The following is a 21,028-nucleotide window of genomic DNA, read 5'->3' on the forward strand; positions in this document are numbered from 1 at the left end:
GTATGCTTGGTCAGTTGAGGAGGGCTAAGGAAAGCCAGGTTCCAGGTCTTAAACATACATTCAGGACCTCTAGGCCTGATGATGGGAAGAAGCCTCATTCCATGGTGCCCCATCTTCAGGCCTGTGAGTGAGGGACTGCTCCAACTGCAGGTCCCATCTGAGCACAGCCAGGGTGAAGTCTGGTCTGAGGGTCATGGTCAGGCTGAAGAACTAACTTTGGTTAGATGTCTATAGTCTGAAACCAGGGTTGGCCACTCCCTGGCTAAGACCCTTGGCAAGGTGCTAAACTCCTAAACTGACAGACCAGCGTGGCCCTGGTCCTATAGCACTGCAGCAAGGGAGGTCCTGGCCTACAGAAAGAACAAGTAAGCCTGCTTATGCAGACGTCTGGGCAGGGCTGGGAGGGAGCTGGAGCATAGTGAAATTTCTTGTCAAAGAAAGTGTGAATTTTTGGCTATTGGAGACTAAGCTACGTGGTGTGTCTCTGGTTTATGGATATTGGTTTAAAAAAGCAAATGGTTAATATGGGAACACCACCTGTATGGGGTTGTGGAGCAACTAGCCTCCTTTCTGGAATCATAACCAACTGTTATCCAGGACTAACAGGCTCTCAAGGGAGGGAAGAGAATTTCCATTCCGCAGGAAACCTCTGGAGTGTGGGTGGTGTGAGGCCCCAGTCAGCCAGAATTCTCTAGAAACATCTCTTGTGGGCTCCAATTGAGCCTACCTGGTTCATCTTGGGAAGATCCTTAATTGTCTCCTTCTGAGCCTCTTTCTCTTTGGCCCACATTCGAAGGTAGTGTCGGTAGTCTGGAGGGCTAGTCCCCTTCTCCTCTGTGAGTTGGGAGAAAAAGAGATTAATCTCCATCTGTCAAATGAGAGAAAGAGAGTTGCAGGCTGGAAGCAGAAAGGAATGGGGTTGCATTTTCTCTGGCATGGGACTTACTTGGGCTCTGTTATGAAACACACTGGCATTTGGGGCAGTGGTGATAGAAAAACACCCAGAATACCCATGGTTCTCTCCTAGTTAACTGAAGGAGGTTGGACCTAAGCTGATAAATGTTCCCAAACTCAGCTTCCTTAAGGTGGTGAGAGAATCACATGTAGGCTTGAGAGAGGCTAGTGTGAATGGGGGAGGGCTGCTGGCTCCTAGAGAGGGACTTGGGGGGGGGCAGTGGTAGCTGATGAGCTGAGCTATTCACCTTAATGTGCTATCCTGTGTCAAGGCACACATCTGCTATTTCCCCAGGGTTGGGGGCCTCTCCCACAGTGACAGGGGAGGGACACAGTAAGCAAGGGTACCCAGAACACACCCATCCTGAATCTCTACCATCAGTAGAGAATAGCCTGTACCTCCTCTTTTTTCTTGAATATCCTCATTTCCACTTCCTTCTCGCTCTTCCTGTGATTGTACTTCTGGACAACCAGAAAAACAAAAAGACATCGAGAAAATTTTTATTCTGATTATAAACCACTGAGGTCCTTGAAGGTCTAGTCTGTGGCTTTATAGAACCAGCCTGGGCCCCAGTTCTGCCCTACTGCTTGGCGCGGCCCTGGTCCTATAGCACTGCAGCAAGGGAGGGCCTGGCCATTTCTCTTTTTTCCCCCCCTCACAATTTTTTTTATTGGTGCATTATAGTTGCTGGCCATGTTTTTACTGGGTTACATTTTTAAAAAGCCAATTGCTGGGGGTGTAATTCAGTGGTAGAGTACTTAGCATGCTGGAGGCCCTGGGTATAATTCCCCAGTTAAACGCGCGCGCGCACACACACACACAGCCAAAGAATCCTCATTTCTTCTTTCCTCTTCCTTTCTTTCCTCCCTTCCTTCATTCTTTCCTCTCTTTCTTAGTGGGGGAAGGACTGTGGATTGAACCTAGGAGTGATTTACCTCTGAGCTACATCCTCAGCCCTTTTTATTTTTAGAGGCAGGATCTTGCTAAGTGGTAGAGGCTGGACTAGAACTTGTAATCCTCCTACTTCAGTCTCTCTAATGGTTGGGATTACAGGTATGCACCATCACACTTGGCCCTTATTTCATGTTTTTCAAAAGAATACATGTCTTACCACACTGTTTTGTAATTAAATGATGATATACATTATGGAAAAGTCTGAGAACTAATAGACTTGAATTCTATAGTTTCTGCTAAAAAAAAGTCAAATTTAGGGAAAGGGTCCTAATGACCAAATTTGCTTGGGACCACCAGTAGATGAGGGATTCTGTGTATGGGAATCTAGTGCTCAGCACAGTATTTCAAAAAGTGCTGGAGTTGGCACACACCATGATGCCTACATGTGAACATGAACTGGGAAGAATCAGGTGGGCTATTCCCTGAGGTCAGGTGGCCAGTCGGGGGAACTCAGGCAGAGACAGCAGCATCCCACCTCTGAACTACCCTCAAGGGCTGTGTTGGTGGTGAAGGGCATGCTGCTGTGGGTTCAGGAATCTCATCATAGAATGGAGACTCTGCTTCCTGGGGTCCTTGTGAGGCCTGAGGACAAGTCTGTGTACCATGAGTCCTCTTCCAGGAGACTTGGGACAAACTTAGAGCAGCCTTGATTTGCTCAGGCTCCGTGTACAACAGAAGGTGCACCAGGCTCTTTAGGTAATGTTCTTAAAATCAAGATCATTTTCAAATTCAAGTCATTCTTCAGTGCTGTCAGCAGGACTGCCACAGGCATCTTGATATGCATTATTATTATTTACTTATTATTATTTGGAATTGGGAATTGAACCCAGGAGTGCTTTATCACTAAGCTACATTCCTAGTCCTTTTTATTTTTTGAGGTAGGGTCTTGCTGAGTTTCTGAGGCTGGCCTTGAACTTGTGATCCTTCTGCCTCAGTTTCCAAAATTCCTGGTGATACATATTATTTTCCATTTTGGGTCAATTCCTTGGTGTGTATAATCTCTTGTGTGAAATTATAGGTACTCTACCACTGAGCTATATCTTCAGGCCTTATGGGGCAAGTATAACACACATGACCAGCTTGATAGCCAAATCCCAGGGTCTGGAATGCCCCCATTATCCTGGATCAGATATTTCAAACAGGTTTTCTTTCTTTCTTTATTTTGGTACCAGGGATGGAACCCAGGAGTGCTTACCCACTGAGCCACATCCCCAGCCCCTTTTGTATTTTATTTAGAGATAGGGTCTCACTGAGGGCCTCTCTAAATTGCTGAGGCTGGCTTTGAACTTGTAATCCTCCTGCCTCGGCCTTCTGAACTGCTGGGATTACAGGCTTGCACCACTGTATCTGGCTCCAACAGCCTTTAAATGTGGCACAGGGATGAATTATAACAGGCACTCAACATATATATTTTTCTGTAATGAAAAAATAGGATGAACATATAGATGTTTTCCAGGACAGATCTACCATTCCCTGGATCTCCACTTTCCCACACTGTGTCTGTTTCACATGGGTGCAGTGACAGCATTATATATTTCTTTTCTATTAACATGATGACACTTTTTGCATGTGGCTGCAGAAGGAATCCCCTGGGCCTGCTTGATGCCCAATGTGCTGTATCTTTATTTACTAACCACCCTGCAACAAGGGATGCTGTCCCCTGTTTTTCACAAGGAGTGGCTGGGTTCTGGGTCCTTCTCAGGACTTATACCCACAGATGGCGGCAGGAGAAGACACTGTGAAGTCTCAGAAGGGTCCCTGGGACATAGCTTCCAGACTTCTGAGTGTTAGGAGGATGAAGTCCCAGATGAAGGGGGTTCTCTGGCCCTCCAGGGACTGACCTTGAGTCTCCCAGGGCACGAAAAGATCCAGATCTGAGGCCAGAGGAGATGCTGGAGGGGACAGCAGAGAAGGCGCAGAGGGAAGAAAGAGAAGCCAAGGTCCAGGGAGACAGAAAAGCAAGAGAAACAGGAGTTGAGAACATCTGCAGGGACTGACCCCACCCTGGGAGCATGGGCAGGACCCTCCCGGGAGAACCCCAGGGTGGCCTCCTCCCTGAGTCCACACAAGGGTCCCATGGGAAGACTGGTGGCTGCAGAGCCATTGCTGGTCACATCAGGCATCATAGCAGCAGCTCACCTTCTGAGGAGCTGTCTTCTGTGAAATAATGAGTGGCCTCCAGGGCTGACTCGGCTTCTTCTGGGCTCAGAGCTGTGTTGGGAGAGAAGTGAAAAGTGGTGGCAGGAGGAGACACTGAGAGACTGACTCAAAACAAACTTTCTGGAGTCCTAGACAGAGGCCTTGCTTTGCCCACCTGGTATGCCTTACTCGTGCTCGAATGCTGATTATAATATGTGGTAATAGACCGTTTGATTGATCATTAATTGATTGATTAACTGCTGGGACAAGATCCAGTGGCACTTTACTACTAAGCTACACCCCTACCCCTTTTTATTTTTTATTATGAGGGTCTCCCTAAGTTGTTGAGGGTGGCCTTGACCTTGTGATCCTCCTGCTTTAGCCTCCCAAGTTGCTGGGATTACATGTGTGTGTGATCACACCCAGCTGGTAATAGGTTTAATGGTGATGATTAATTCTGGTTGGTTGTTTCTTTCTTGACTTTGACATTGTGGGGTTTTGGGAAGGGTACTAGGATTGAGCCCAGGGCCTTATGCATGCTAAGCATGTGATCTACCACTGAGCTATAATCTGGGCCTGACACTGAATTTGAAAATGTAGTACACATGCTAGGAAGCAATGTGATCAGTAAAGTTGGGGTGTGGTGAAAAGCAAGCCATCCTCCCACCCTGGTGGTAATTTGGTTCAGTGTTTTAGGATGTTTCATGTGCCTACAGGCACACATGCAGGCTCAAGCCATTTTGTTTCATTTTATAAATCTCAGAGATGATTTCTCATCAGTACATATGGGTCCTCCTCATTATTTGCATTTACTGGTAGTGTCTGAGGAATACCTGGGGCTGCAGATCCACATGTTTCTGTGGTGGGGGGATTCCCTGTTGTATGGAGGGAGGTCCTATGCCTGAATGAGGCAGGCTGGGCCAAGGTAGTTCAGATGGCAGGGCAATCCTGTGTGCCCTCACTCAGAGGATCCAGGCCCAGTGAGGTCTGTTCAGCCTGGGCCTCAATGGTGGTGCCACCAGCCAGCTCTAGGTGTGAACCCCTGTGTCAGGAGCCTTTTCAGTTCAGGCGGCAGAGCAATTACCTGGGGAGCTTTACAAATTACAGGTCTGGGTTGCACTTCAGGCAAATGAAGAGGGAGAATTCTAGAGGTGAAGCTCAGCCCTAATATTCTAAGAATCACTCAGGGCCAGTGCTGAGGGCAGTGGCTGACTATGAACTTCTTCAGGACAGGTTCTGAATGAAAATATTTGGGACCTGGTCAGTACCACCACCGATCAGAGCAACCCAGCCATCATTTCCATCTGCCTGAGTCAATTTCCTCCTCAGAAAATGGGCATAACCCCTCTTTAGATACTCCTTCAAGTGGTCACCTTGCTGAGACAGGTACTTTCTTGCCGCAAACAGAAACCTGGTGGTCATGGCTCTGATCTGAATTCCGTGAGCCCTTCCCCTTCACTCAGACCATAGCCCACAGGAAATGTTCTACCTCCACTGTGACCCCATTAGGTTCTAGCACCACTTAGGCTAGAGAGAAGTGGCCTTTGCTTATGGCCTTGTGACAAGATTCCTTTGGTGGCTTTGGTGGTGCCCTCAGGAAATAAGTAAGAACTCTTGAGAAACTTACAAAAAACTAATGAATGCACAGGATCTCAGATACAAACCAGCATCTGTACTCATGCATCCTACCACCTGCTGCACTTTTTGGTCAAGTTGCCCATTTGATGGGTAGAGTCCTGTTCCTAGCAACTGCCTGTGCTGATGGGATCCTCCTTCCATGGCCTTTCCCAGGTCCTGGTCCTGCTCTCAGACCACCATCAGGCTGGCCTCAGCCCCAGGGTTCCAGCTCCCTCCTCTTCCTTTACACTGGGACCAAAGCCTCTGCTCTGCTGATCCCAGACTCCCCACAAGGCTACCTTTGAGTCCAACCATCCCACAGAAGCCTATGTCCACCTTGGGATCCTGAACTCAGGACAAGCAAGAGGCCCCTGTGGCACAGTGGGGAGGCTCTCACCTGGGGGAAGGTGCAGCTTGTAGAGCGCCTTGAGCTTCTCTGTGAGGTCCCCATGGTACATCCCGCCTGTGGAGCAAGGCCAGGGAAGGGCATGCTGACAAGCAGGCTTCAAACCTCACTGTAGGCCTTCCTTCCAGCACCTCCCCTTCCCACAGTGTTATGATTTGGATACATCATATGAGACAATGCAAGAACATGCAGAGTTGAAAGGATTAGGTTATGAGAGTCTTAACCTCATCAATGTGTCAATCCACTGACAAGGATTAAATGGGTGGTAACTGTAAGCAAGTAGAGTAGCTAGAGGAGGTGTCCCTGGGGGGTATGCCTTTGGGGTTTATATTTTGTCCTTGGAGAGCAGAATGCTCTCTGCTTCCTGGTACCATGTCCTAAGTTGCTTTCCTTTGCCACACCCTTCTACCATGATGTTCTGCATCACCTCTGGCACAGAGCAATGGATTCAGTTGTCTATGGACTGAGACCTCTGGAACTGTGAGCTCCAAATAAACTTTCCCTCCTCTAAAAATTGTTCTTGTAAGGTCTTTTGGTCACAGCAGGGAAAAAGCTGACTAAAACACATGAGTTCTAGTGGGGAACAGCCTGAGGAGGCCTGGCTCCTTCCTGGAGAATTCAGTAGAGACCAGGCCTCCTTTTCCCCAAAAGCCTTTCTAGGAGAGTTTGGCTTTCTTCTGGGGACAGCAGCTCCAGCCTTCAGGAGCCCTGGTCTGAGTGAGGGGGGTAAGGGCAGGAGTCCCATTGGACCCTAACATGTCTCTGGTGGGTACACTGCTCTTCCTTTATCAAGGGCCAAGGGCTCAAGGCCACCCCATGCTCACTGCAAGGGAGACAGATACACCAGGATCAGTAGTTAGAAAGCTCTCAGAAAGGGTTCTGGCAGGATCAGGGCCCTGGTAGGTCCTGGGGGCACTCACTCATCCCAGTCACGAACTCCTTGAAGTTGATCAGGGAGTCCTTGTTTTGGTCCAGGAGCCGGAACATGCGGCCTGCCAGCACAGGTGTGTGAGAGCCACAGGCCCACGGTGTCAGGCTGGCAAAGAGCTCCTGGAACTGGCCTGCATCGATCCGGTACTGCTCCAAGTAGGGCAGGCTGGGGTCCCGGCGGATAGCTGCTGTGTGGCTACTGCCCCAGTACTGACTTGCCAGATGCTTGGCCTGTGGGGGATACAGTCTGGTGAGATGACCTCTCAGCACCTGAGCTGTTAGATGGTCAGGCTGGCCAGGTTATCTGCCCTCCTCCTCTGTCCAGGTCTGCAGAGCCCTGGGGATGGGTGAGCATGGCCAGATACTTCAGCATCTCACAGAACCCCTCATGTTGGTGCACCGGAGAAGCCAAGAGACAGACACTTGTACAACCTGTGAGGGGTGGATCCACTGCCACTGTTCTGACCCTAAGGCTACAGTGCAGTGGTCAACTTGGGAAATGATCCCAAGGCAGCTGGAGGGGCAGATGGAATCTGGCAACTCTAAGACAAAGGAAGTGTGGACCTTTTTGTCTTTGCCTCCTCTTCAGCACTCTTTCCCTGCTTCTTTTGTTAACAGCACCTGGAATCTTTATGGAGAACTCCTCCTGACCCAGTCTTATGCCATGGGATTAAAGGGTTAGTAATCAGTCCTGTTGCTTGGGGTGGGCAGAGCAGGCACATGACTCACATTTGGCCGAGCAGCCAAATCATCCTACTAGCACCTAACTTGAGTCACTCCAATAATCAGCCCTGGGTCTTTTGCTAAAATCACTTGTAAAGAAATTTTTTTTTCCACGGGGGTTATTGACAGGAAGATCCTGGAGTTGCTGATGGCAGACAGGAAGAACAGTCTAGAGGATATCAGAAGTTGAGTAGCAAGACAATATGTTTGAGTATCTGAATACAGCCATGCCTGAAGCTGTGAATCCTAGACTTTTCAGTTAAATGAGCCAAAGCATGCCCTCTTACATGTTAGCTGGCTGGAAGGGATTTTTCTGCCATTTAAAAGAGTGTGTTCTATCTAAACTCCAAGAAGGATTAAATTTCAACACATGTGGTTCATGTTAACTGCCTCTGAGGATGCTTTTAAATGTTATTTCTCTTCTGGCAGGAAGCTGCTGTGCTGAGGGTGCACTTAGGGGATCAGGATGGGGGACTGGTCTTGTTCTCACTCTTAGTTATCACCTTAAACACCATGTAAAGGTCCTCCAGCTCTTCAATTGAGAAACCAATATCCCCTGGTATAGCTCGGACCTAAAAGGAAAAAGAGATAGGCTGTACTGGTTGATTTGCAAGTTCCTGTTATAAAAGAAACATGATGCTTGCTGAGAGACTCCTCATGTGGAAGGGGTAAAGGCATAGACTGTTTTCTTGGTATCATCAGCTGGCCAAGAAATGGAGGATGGTCCATTCAGGAGAGAGGGTACAGCCCCCATGCTCATCCCTTGCCACCACCAGCCAGTCAGTTCACACTCCCTGAGCTCCTTCCTAGGGTTCATAGGAACCTGAGGAAAGTCTTTTCTGAGCATCCAGTCAAGGGACACAGGGTGAGGATGGTCATTAAGCTCTTGCCATCTGGATTCCTGCGTAGGACTGGTTCTTTGGAAGGGGTCCTGGCACATGCCAATCAAGTCTGTTTTTTCTTCAACTAGTCAGGGTCACTCAGTTTCTGTTGCTTGTGATCAAAGTACCCTCAATGGTCTGAGGAACAGCGTTGGGAATATGGAGGCAAAGTAATAACTCCCTACCTTTGCAGGGGCAGAGATCATGAATAGGTCCTGCAGCATGGGTGGCAGGAATAGTCTGACTCCCCCCAGAGAGAAGGCTTTTAGCAAAGGCATGCAGTGTGGGGTAGGGAGAGGGTAGCTGAGTGTTACCATCTGGGGGCAGGGGCAGGGAACACATGGCAAAGCCAGGCTGGGAGGACTTGGCCCAGAAGGTGCTTGTCCTATAGGGTGCAGGGCGAAAGAAATGCTTCCCACTTACCAACCATGAGCAGGAAAAAAAATGAGTAGGACCTCTCCTTACTTCCACGAATTTTTACCTACACTCCTGGACTCCAATTTCATGCACCACCCTATCATGACTTAGGTATCAACGCAGCACAAGGGACAGGGCACAAGTAGGGCTGTGTACCAGTCCCAGGAATCAGTCTTCAGGGTCACCCACCTGGCCCACCCCTGCCCTGTCAGTTACTGTACCACACTCCTCTTGGCCGTGTCCTCCAAGGACTGGATCACTTTCAATCTCTGCTTAAACCGCATCTGTTCAATGTCGTCGGCCCTCAGGTTGCTGAACTTCTACAGGCCAAAGGTGAAGCAGTGAGTCAAGTTCAAGCACAGGGCACTGGGCCGCCACCCACTCATGTGCAGCCACCTGAAACCAAAAGGCCAGAGAGAATGGCCTGGCCAAACCAGCTCTGCTGACCTCATAGGACACTTTTAGGAGGTCAAAGATGTCCACCTCTGCAGGAGGGTCATCTCCACTGGTCAGCAGGGCATGGAGGTGTGGAATAGGAGGAGAGACACTCTGCTTATTGATCACATTATCCAGGTATCTGTAAAGATTAAAGGATAGAAGTCTAGACCATCCAGTGACCACAGTACATCTCACCCACAGCGATGGAATGTACTGACAACTCCTGATAAGGAGTGGGCTGAGGACTGGTAACCCTTCAGGAGGGCAGCAGTGTGCCCTGGCAGGTCCTCTGGTCAAGCTGGAGAGCTTCCCTCAAGGCTTCACCCTGACAGGAGGCCTAAGCACTGACTCTGAGGATGCCTGGCTATCCCTGGGGGGCCCCTGGTTGGACACTCTCCATGAGTCCAGCTCCTACCTCCTTAGAAGGATGATATGTTTCCTCTCTGGGGTTGATGGGGCCTGACCAGGAAGAATCAGGGAGTCCCAGGAGAAAGTTGGAGGGGAAGCCTGTTATGGCAGTACCTACAGTGGCCCAGGGAACCTGGCTTCTTCAGGAACACAGGCTCTGGATAGGGTCCTATTTTGGCTAGCCAGCCTACCCTAGCCAGGACTTCAAGCCCTCCCAGTCTCTCTTGAGATAAACATGACACTTGGGTAGGAGAGGGTAGCTGTTCCCTCCATACCCACTGGCCATGGCCCATCCCCAGACACATGTTCCTGAGAAGCTTGTTCTGTTCACTGCAGAATATGAGTGTTCTGACACTAGGGAACCAGAGTATGGGCAGTGTGTATGTATAATTCTGCCAGGTTGGCTGGGTTCCCATCAATAACTAGCCTGACTCAACAGGCAAGTGGCAGTGTCCCACATGGTCCCTGGTAGCTGGGAATGTTCTAGGCTGGGCAGATATGCCCATAGACCAGCAGGACTGTACAAAGTTCAGGGCATGGGCCAGAGTGAGGTTGGGAAGGAGCTGACCTTGAATTTATGATCCTCCTGCCTCAATCTCCTGAGGCAGGCACTGGGATCACAGGCATGTGCCACCATGCCTAGGTCAGATAGTTCTTTTGTATAGAAGACCAAATGTGATATAGAGTCCCCTAACCCCCAGGGGAGGGACAGGGTCAGATCTGATTAGAAAGAGTCCTGTGGGATGCTGGTATGTGAGGAACTAGAACAGAGAAAACCATGCAGAAGTAGACACAGGCCCTGGGAGGTCTCATGGGCTTGGGATGAGGCAGTAGGGATGGAAGGAAGAACTCAGATCTCAGAGAGATTCTATGAGGGATGGGATGTGGGCAGCAAGAGGAGAAGGAGGACAGGAAGCCCCTGAACCTTAGTCATGACCCAGTGGGAAGGCTTTCAGCTACTTCAACTAGCCAGAGTAGGCATGTTATCTGGGAGTGGGGAAGTAGAGGTGCTCTAAGTTCAGGAAGATACCACCAGGACAGCTTTGTGGAAATGAGAGACCCAGCCTTTGCTAGAAGCTGGAGGCCCTTCTGTGCTGAGTCTCCTGGCCACCATCAAGAATGGTCATCATCATCTGGATCTCAGCTCTGGGTCACTCTTCCAGAAAGCATCTCTGACCACACAAGAGTGTGGCCTGAAGACTGGTGTTCTCGCTACTTCTCCTCTTTTCCTCTGTCCTAGCACTTATCACTCTCCAAATGCTATTTGGGCTCCCACTAGGAAAACTCTCTCTCATATCCAGGGTGTCCCTGGGCCTAGTTTTGGAACTTGGTGGACACAGTCACTGAATGTTGACTAAGTCGCACCCAGTGCTAATGAAAGGTGGGGTTCTACCACCAGCTTCCCAGCAGCAGGAGGGGCCTGGCTTGGTCACCTGCCCAGCACGGTCATGGCCTCGCCCTCATCACTGCAGCCCAGCAGCTGCTCCATGTTGGCATCCAGGACAGCCAAGGCCACCTGCAGGATAACTTTGATGCCCTCATAGAAGAAGCAATCAACAATGACCACAGCACTCTCAAAAGGCATGACGCTTAGGAAGAGGGTGAGGAACCAGGAGAGCGAGATGCTGGAGATCACCCCCAGGTCCTGCATCTTCTCTGACAGCCGAGGCAGGACATCCCTTGTGAGCTCTTCAAAGATGCCTTGATCCACCAGGGCTCCTGTGGAGGGGACAGGAAGCCAGACATGACCCCACCCCCGGGGCCTCAAGAAAGCCCACCTGGTCTCTGTCCACTCCTGGCCCTGCCAGAGGGCTGGAGGGAGATGGGGGGTAGAAAACAAGAAAGAAAAAGACTTCCAAACAACTGTGTGAAAAAGATTGTTTGTTCCCCTAGATAGTTTTCTTGGTATTTGCAGGAAACTGGCTCCATGACTCCCTTAGATACTAAGTCTCAGATGCTCAGGTCCTTATAGAAAATGGCATAGTATTTGCATAGAATCCATTCTAAGTTCACATACTTTAAATAATCTCTAGGTTACTTAAAATACCAATATAATGCAAATGCTTTGAAAATAGTTGTTATACTGTATTGCTTAGAGAAAGAGGACAAAAAAATCTATATGTGTTCTGTAAAGATGTAATTCTTTTTTTCCAAATACTTTTGATCAATGGCAGGATGAATTCACAGATGTAAGACTTGTGGGTATGATGGTTGACAGTACTTGGATGTTCCTTTGGGTAAGTATTAATTTCTTCCCCCAAAGTGTCAGAAGTAAACAGTGGCCCTGGTGAACACTGCCTACTGTTCTGTTTGTGAATAGATACAAATCTAAAGGAACCTGTTATAGTTTGGATGTGATGTATCCTTGAAAAGCTCCTATGTAATACAATGTGAGAAGGTTTAGAGGAGAAATGATTGGGTGTGAGAATCTCAACTCAAACAGTGAATTAATCCACTGATGGGATTAACTGAATGGTAACTAAAGGTGGGTAGGGTGTGGCTAGTGGAGGTGGGTCATTGAGGATGTGCCTTTGGGATATATATTTTGTATCTGGGGAATAGAATCTCTCTCTCTGCTTCCTGATCATCATATTAGCTGTTTCTCTTCATTACACTCTTTTGCCATGATGTTCAGCCTCATCTTGAGTACTGAGAAATGGAGCTATATATGGACTGAGACCTCTGAAACCATGAGCCCTCAAATAAATTTTCCTCCTCTAAAATTGTTCTTCTCAGATCTTTTAGTCACAGCATTGAAAAACTGACTAAAACAGATCCCAAAAGTGGTAACTCTAAACCCAAAATAGAATGGGAAGGACATCTAAGAATTACAGACATAGATACATGTAATGAAATACCTTTGTGAGTCCATTCCCATTTAATGATACAGATTTTATTAGATATAAATTCATAATAGTTGAAGTTGGGCAAGAGGTACGTGGGTAAGTTATACTCTCTAGGTGTATCTCTCTCTCTCTCTCTCTCTCTCTCTCTCTCTCACACACACACACACACACACATAAACACAAACACACCCCTGAATTCAACCTGCCATTGATAAAAAATATTTGGAAAAAAAGAATTGCATTTTTACTTAACACATACAGATTTTTTCTGTCCTTATTTTCTAAACAATACAGTGTAACAACTATTTTCAAAGCATTTGCATTGTATTGGTATTATAAGTAATCTAGAGATTATTCAAAGTGTGTGTGTGTGTGTGTGTGTCTATATATATATATATATATATTTTTTTTTGTACTAGAAATTGAACCCAGGGGCCCTCTAACACTGAATTATATCCCACTCCTTTTTTTTTTTTTTTTGACACAGGGTCTCATTAAGTTGTCTAGGATGGCCTTGAACTTACGATTCTTCTGCCCAGCCTTCTGAGTTGTTGGGATTACAGATGTGTACCAACATGCCCAGCCTATACTCTCTAGTTTTAATGTTTAAAGTTTTCTACAATAAAAAAGGTTAGGAGGGGCTGGGGTTGTGGCTCAGCGGTAGAGCAGTCACTTAGCACATGCAAGGTGCTGGGTTCGATCCTCAGCACCACATAACAATAAATAAAATAAAGATATTGTGTCCAACTGCAACTAAAAAAATATTTAAAAAAACGTTAGGAAAGGCCTGGCACTGTGGCACACACCTGTAATCCCAGCAGTTTGGGAGGCTGAGGCAGGAGGATCACAAGTTCAAAGTCAGCCTGAGCAATTTAGTGAGACTCTATGCAACTCAGCAAGACCCTGTCTATAAATAAAATATAAAAAAGGGCTGAGGATATGGCTTAGAGGTTAAGCACCCCTGGGTTCAATCTCTGGTACAAGAAAAAAAAAAAAAAAAAAAAGAAAGAAAAAAAAGAAAAAGAAAAAAGATTAGGAAGGGCTGGGTTATATCTTTGTTGTAGAATACTCCTCTAGCATGTATAAGGCCCTGTGCTTAATTCCCAGCACCCTAAAAACAAAACAATAACAAAGGACCTAATACCAAGCACCATAAAAACAAAACAATAACAAAGGTTAGGAAAAATTAGATGACAACTAAGGCTCCAGGTGAATTTTTCAAAGCCAGTGAACATGTAATAACCTCCTATGATGCTAAGGAACACATTAAAGTCTGGGCAGGAGCTGGGCCAAGGAGGCAGAGGGTTGGGGGTGTGTTTGGATCTCTTCTTTCTAGGTGATTATTTATCAGCTTTCTAGCCAGTAAGGCAGGAGCCAGGACATCTGCGTGGCGCCTGCAGGATGCCTGTGAGGCCTGTGGGAGTACACATGGTTGGTTGAGAGGAGAGTACTTAGCATGGGGCCTGGGCTGGGGAGGGGTCGCCATCTGCATGGGAAGCTACCAGGCAACTGGAGGCTGAAGCAAGGGAGCTCCTAAGTCACTCACCCACGACCCTGGTGTCGTAGTAGTCAGGAAGCATCCGTTCACAGAGGGCCACCAAGAGCCAGAAGGCCTCCTCCTCGCTGCCATAGAGCAGGAGCACTGAGGTCACGATGTTCATAGCCTGTGGGGCACAGAGAACAGAAGAGGGGAGGCTCACAGTGCTGGCTACTGAGTAAAACTGTCTCCTCCCCAACACTGGCCTCCTTCTGTCAGCAAGTCTGCCCCTTTAGGGGGTCTAGCATGCAACAATGAGAAACTGTCCCAGTCTAGCTCTGGGAAATTTGCCAACAGGTAATTTGCAGGAAATCATTTAACAGAAACAGTCATTCAGCTTCTTCAAACTGGGTGAGAAGGCACTGAGAAAACAGAAAAAGTGGACATCAGCAAATAACATTTCCACAGAGTGGTATCTGGCATTGGTGGTGTGATGCATGACTGAGCTGATGTGTAAGTGAGCTGTGTGGCCAGGGCTCTGCACATAGGCTACAGCAAAATTGGGCTGACACACAGCCTTAACTGATAACATGAAGAAGCCTCAAAGTTGCCAAATTATTTTTAAAAATTATTTCAAGCCAGCAACTGCTTATACAGAATACTAGTCCTATAGAAAGTGAGTTTTGGGGAGTTGATTTCCTTGAAATCCAGACACTACTTAAGGCACATAAAAAGCCATTTTATCTGGTCAAGAAAACGACTGGACGGACACATTCCATTGAATTGGGCGGCTGAGGCAGGAGGATCCCAAGTTCAAAGCCTGTCTCAGCAACTTAGTGAGGCCCTAAGCAACTAAGTGAGACTCTCTCTCTAATAAGATATAAAAAAGGGCTGCTATATGGCTCAGTGGTTACGTACCCCTGGGTTCAATACCTGATACTACCCTCCCCCCCAAAAAAAAACAACCATTAGATTTCAAGATAAAAGCTGCCAGAAATGCAAACTGAAACCATAGTGAGACACCCCATCACACCCATGACTATAAATATCAACAGAACGTGGGCTGGAGTTGTGGTTCAGTGGTAGAGCGCTTGCCTAGCATGTGTGAGGCATTGGGTTTGATTCTCAGCACCACATAAAAATAAAGCTTCAACAACAACAAATAAAATATAAAAAAATATCAACAGAGGGGGCTGGGGTTGTGGCTCAGTGGTAGAGTGCTCACCTAGCACGTGGGAGGCCCTGGGTTCAATTCTCAGCACCACATAAAAATAAATAAACATACTGTGTCCAACTACAACAAAAAATAAATAAATATTTTAAAAATATCAACAATGTAATAAGTGTTGGTGAGGATGTGGAATAGCTGAAACACTTATGAATTGCTGGTGGGAATGTAAAATGATGCAGGTGCCATGGAAGTATGTTCCTCAAAAAGTTAAACACAAAACTACCACATGGTCTAAGCAACCCTGTCTGGATACATACCCCAAATAACTGAAAGCAGAAGCTCCAACAGCTATTTATATACCCACGTTAATAGCAGAAATAGTCATAATAGTTAAAAGGTGGAAGCCATCCAAGTGTCCATCAACAGATGAATGCATAAACATAATATGGTACATAGCTAGAATGGAGTGTTATTCAGTCTTAAAAAGGAAGGAAATTCTGTCATGTTACACCATGGATATATCTTGAGGACATTAAATGAAAAGCCAGCACGAAAAAACAAATATTTTATGATTCCACTTATATGATATACCTAGAATAATCAAATTCATAGAGACCATAGGAAAAATGGTGGTAGCCGGGGGCTGGTGGGGAAGGGCAGTAGAGTTAGTGTTTAATGGTATAGAGTCTCATTATGGGAAGATGAGAAAATTCTGTGGATGAATGGTAATGATGGTGGTCCAACCATGAGAATGTAATTGATGCCACTGAACTATGTGCTTAATAATGGTTAAAATGATGTCATATCATGTATATTTACCATAAACATAAAAAGATCAAACACTGGGCTCGGATTGTAGCTCAGTGGACGATCACATGCCTAGCATGTGTGAGGCACTGGATTTGATTCTCAGCACTACATATAAATAAATAAAAAAGAAAAGGTCCATTGACAACTAAAAAATATTGAAAAAAAATCAAACATTGCCAAGACTCAGACAAGAAGCAGAAGACAACCTAATATATGACAAGGGGATGAGATGAGAAATTAGTATCATTTTAAAATCATGTCTTTTTCTGCAGTCAGGCTCCTTCTTGTGGGAGGGCCAGGTCACAGGTATATGAGGCCATCATATAGGCCCATGGCCTCAGGTGCCTGCTCTTGGAAGCCTCTGGTGGGCAGATGCTGTTTCTGGGCCCCATTAAGCCTTTTTACCTGGCAGTAGCCGATAGTGGGGTTTCGGAAAGCATAGGCAGTCAGCACCCGCCGGAGTGCAGCGATCCCGAGCTCATTCTGGAAGGCAGGGTGCTCAGGCATGGAGCGGTGGAGGTCTCGCTCAATCTCTTCTGTGGCCAGGCTGTACTTCCCCATGGACTTCTCCACTAGCTCAGCATAGTAGCCAGGGTGGGTCACCATCTCATTCCAGGCCCCTGGAGAGACATGGGTGGCAGCTATCTTGATTCCTCCCAGCATTTGGGAGGCATTAAGAGCAGACTGGAGACATGAATGCCCCAGAGAGGAGAGGTAAACTCTAAGGTCAGTTACAAGGAATGAGACAGAGTTTCCCTTGTTGTTCCTGGGAGGGCACTCTAGCTAAAAAGTGGTTGACTTGCCCTCTTAAAATGCTCCGACTGGCCACAAGGTGAATCCTGTTGGAAGCTGTTCCAAAGAAAGGAGGCTGCCTTGGACACAAGTAGAAATGCACACACCAAAATATCCTCTGCCCTTGGCCTCTGCTCCTCAGGACTTGGATATCTGCACACTCTGTTTCCCCTTTGAGAAATAGCTGGTAGCTCTTGCCTTTCCTGACTGACCTCAGGAGGCCTGCCCAAGAACCAGATCAGCTCACGAGAGAACATTCTTTGGTGCTGGGGATAGAACCCAGGACCTTGTGCATGCTAAGCACATGTTCTACCATAGAGCTGTACTCTTAGCCCATCACATGCAGAGAAATTTGGGCACTGAGAGTGGCTGAGCCAGAGCGGGGGCAGCTAGACCAGACTCACCAGAGAAGAGGAGCCAGAGCTCTCCTCGGAGACTCTCAGGGATGCCCTTCAGGACCAGCTCCCGTGTTTTGGCTGTGCGGTACATGCACATACCACGTCCATACTCAAAGAAGTGGATGTTCCATGACTCCTCCTTCATCTTCTCCTTAGCCTGAGGGGAAAGGAAACCGGGGGTTTGGGGGCTGAAGAGCATCTTGGAGTGCCAAGGCCTAGGTAACAAAGTCCACTATGCCTTTGAGCAAGGCTGAATGCCCGCTATGTAAATAATCTAGAAAGTGTTGCCAGTAAACTCAGATTTCAAAATGATTACAGATAGAGATGCAGGCAAAGCCCAGGCTGGACTGGATCACACCACCATCCTAAGGTGTCAGAAGATGAGCTACTCAGTGGCAGGTAGCCACACTGGTCAGGAAGGGTGGCTGTCCCCAGAGTCTGCCTTGTCTACCTCACAGTGTTGAGTGTAGCCCTGGGAGGGTACTGTCCATAGGTCAGCCTGAAAATCTCTGAGGGGCTGAGCTGGTCATGAAGGCACAAACCCAGAGGCCGGCTCCAGCCTTCCTCCTGAGGGCTTGGCTTTGATTCATAGCTGAGATGCCAGCACTCACAGCTTACCCCCTTGGCTCCAAGATCCTCCATGGGAGAGTTTCTCTGGAAGACTTTGAGAAGGCCCTGGGAAGCAGTTGGCACCTCCTGAGCACTGAAATTCTGGTAGCCACTGAGAGGAGAGGATGGGCTGGTGGGCAGTTCTGGAACCTCCTGAGAAGCTGGGAGAGACTAGAAAATAAAACAGGGAAGGGAAAGCACCTAACAACTGAGCTGCTCCATGTGGCCTCTGATGCATGCTTATCCACAGAGCTGGACAGAGATGTCACTGAGGAAGGGTCATGGGGGGTACATGGTGCCCAAAGAATGGACCTGGCCTGGTTGTGGGGAGGCTATGGCTACAGCCTGCCATGCATTTCCTCTCTGGTTGGCTGGACATCTATATATGTCCTCCCTAAAACCAAAACCACCCACAATGGTCAGTTAGGGCCTCTTTGGGGGAAATGGGTTCTTCTTCAGTGAAGTTGGGTCCTTCTGAGGAAACTACTTCTGGTGCTGCCCGGCCTCTTCCTGAACTCTAGTGTCCTATTATATTAAAAAAGCAGGAGGCCATTAGCCTGAGGCTGTCTCAATACTTTAAGTTCCTATGCAATAAACTGCAACCTACATTAACAAACCCAAACCTAATTGAGGAGAGTATGTATCTATCTATATCTAAGTCTAACATTTTATAACCAATAGCCAGGTTTCAGCCAATCATAGGCAGCTGAGCTTCAGTCAATCATAGCAGCCAACCGATCACACCAAAACCCAAATAAGGCAGGTGCCAAGCTATAGCTAATCAGGTGATTTCTCTACTTTGCTTTCTGGGTTGGCCTATAAAAGCTCACTGCTCAGGATGCTGGGTGGAGCTCTCTGAACCACTTCTGGTTTTGAGTGTTACTGGATTCATGACAGGACCACCTATCTGCTTCTGGGTCTATGCATGCCAGGTCTGGGTTTTCTTCTACCCCTTCTAGGATCTCTTTTCTTCTCACTTCCAGGACCTTTCTTTAACAACTGACCCTAGTTCTCAACACCATTTTCTTCCCTTTCCACTGGATTCCTTATTATCAGTATACAATCTTGCTAATAATCACACCTCTAAAATCCCACCCTTTTCTTTAACTGGTGTTGCTCACACATTGTGTTCATTTTGTGAAAATTCAACAAGCTGTACACTATGATCTATGTACTTCAGTGCATACAGTCAACCCTTGGTATCCACAGAGAATTGGTTCCACAACCCCTACCCCAAATCAAAGGATGCTCAAATCCCTTTAGCAGTATTTGCATTTAACCTATACACATCCTCCTAGATGATGTATAATACCTAATACAGTGTAAATTCGATGTAAATAACTATTATGCTATATTGTTTAGGGGAAAAGGATAAGAAAAAAAGTCTGTAAATATTCAATATAGAATTTTTTTTTTCAGTTCTCAGAATTAAATCCACAGCCCTGCACATGCTAGACAAATGCTCTTCCACTGGGCTGTATCCCCAGTCCTTTTTATTTTGAGATAGCGTGCTGCTAAGTTGCCCAGGCTGGCCTTGAATTTGTGATCCTCCTGCCTCAGTCTCCCAAGTTGCTGGGATTACAGGTGTGCCACTGTACCCTGCTGATTTCTCTATTTTTGCTTTCTGACTGTCATGAAATAATCAGGTCTCCCTCCCACATATTCCTGCCATGATGTTCTCTGCCTTACCATAGGTCCAAAGCAATGGGGCCAAGTGACCATGGACTGAAAACTCTAAAACTGTGAGCCCAAACAAACCTTTCCTCTTTATAATAAATTGATTAACTCATGTATTTTGTCACTGTGCTGGAAGGAAAGCAGGAAGGAAAAAAGGAAGGAAAATATAAGCTAAGAAGTTAATAGGTTCCTGGAGAATAAACTCATTGATTGCCTTACTTTTATTAACTAAGAATAAAAATATAACCTATAAAATAAATATTGGCAGGAAAAGGGAGGAAAGAAGGAAGAAGAGGATTACTAGATATTTTCAATATTATACATAGTAGGGAACTGACATTATCTTAAAAAGTGGGGAATAAGGAAACTATGTAAAGCTATTAGCACAAACCTAACAGAATATCAATGCAGACTTTCTGAGAGAAAAAAGACTTGATAGAGGAGAAAAGGATATAGTGAGTTTGGGCACCTCTTACTAGAAATTTTGCATTAAGGTCAACAGAGAATAACAGGGGTCACTTTTTTTTTTTTTTTGCAAGGGGTGTTAATTATATATCCCTCCCTCCATTTTTTTTTTGTACTGGAAATTGAACCCAGGGGCACTTTACCATCAAGCTACATACCAAGCACTTTTAAAATATTTTTTAATTTTGAGACAGGGTTTTGGCTAGTTGCTGAGGCTGGCCTCAAACTGACAATCTCCTGCCTCAGCCTCCTAGTCACTGAGATTATGGCATGTGCCACTCTGTCCAACTTAGCTCATATTTTCATGATACTATAGTTCTATCATGGAGCCTATATAATTTACATACTGTCCCCTTTATCCCCATTATCTACCTTTATTCCCACACTTAAATATTTTCCACCAGTCCTTATGCCAAAGCTTCCTCATTTCTGATTGTCTGGAGTTTGTTCTCCAATAGGTTCCTGAAGAAGCTGACCTGGTATCATCTTCAACCCTCCCTTCTTCCAATACCCCATGTCTAATCCACCTGTTCCACTGGGGATACAGTCCAGTGGAAGAGCATTTGCCTAGCATGTGCAAAGCCTTGGGTTTAATTCTGAGAACTGGAAAAAAAATTCTATACTGAACATTTACAGACTTTTTTCTTGTCCCTTTCCCCTAAACAATATAGTATAATAGCTATTTACATCACATTTACACAGATATACCTTCAAATACAGATATACCTTCGAAATATCTCCCCAAAACCATTTCTTTCTTGAACAATCAAAGAAAGAAATCCAGGAAAGCCTACAATTCGATTTATAATAGCATAAAAAAACAACCTACTGACATATTTAGGAATAACTTCGACCATAGAGGTGGAAGACTTGGGCCCTGAAAACTATAAAATGTTGCTGAAACAGATTAAAGAA

General features: G+C 46.5%; 1 protein-coding gene across 2 annotated transcripts in view; it reads right to left on the reverse strand.

The window, feature by feature from the left end:
• Tbc1d9b (TBC1 domain family member 9B) overlaps positions 1–21,028 on the reverse strand; it is a 50,179-nt gene that overhangs the window by 5,322 nt on the left and 23,829 nt on the right. The window contains exons 8-21 of one of the 2 annotated variants that reach the window (XM_026412292.2): positions 17,981–18,142; positions 17,369–17,519; positions 16,578–16,792; positions 14,261–14,378; positions 11,302–11,587; positions 9,470–9,599; positions 9,244–9,342; positions 8,228–8,296; positions 6,992–7,232; positions 6,063–6,128; positions 4,049–4,120; positions 3,751–3,801; positions 1,354–1,416; positions 728–834 (exon numbers count right to left, since the gene is read on the reverse strand). In XM_026412292.2, coding sequence (XP_026268077.1) covers positions 728–834; positions 1,354–1,416; positions 3,751–3,801; positions 4,049–4,120; positions 6,063–6,128; positions 6,992–7,232; positions 8,228–8,296; positions 9,244–9,342; positions 9,470–9,599; positions 11,302–11,587; positions 14,261–14,378; positions 16,578–16,792; positions 17,369–17,519; positions 17,981–18,142 — 1,830 coding nt within the window. The remainder of the gene's footprint in view (positions 1–727; positions 835–1,353; positions 1,417–3,750; positions 3,802–4,048; positions 4,121–6,062; positions 6,129–6,991; positions 7,233–8,227; positions 8,297–9,243; positions 9,343–9,469; positions 9,600–11,301; positions 11,588–14,260; positions 14,379–16,577; positions 16,793–17,368; positions 17,520–17,980; positions 18,143–21,028) is intronic. The other variant, XM_026412293.2, reaches the window with a different exon arrangement.

The sequence above is a fragment of the Urocitellus parryii genome, chromosome 1, assembly GCF_045843805.1.
Source record: "Urocitellus parryii isolate mUroPar1 chromosome 1, mUroPar1.hap1, whole genome shotgun sequence".
Lineage (NCBI taxonomy): Eukaryota > Metazoa > Chordata > Mammalia > Rodentia > Sciuridae > Urocitellus > Urocitellus parryii.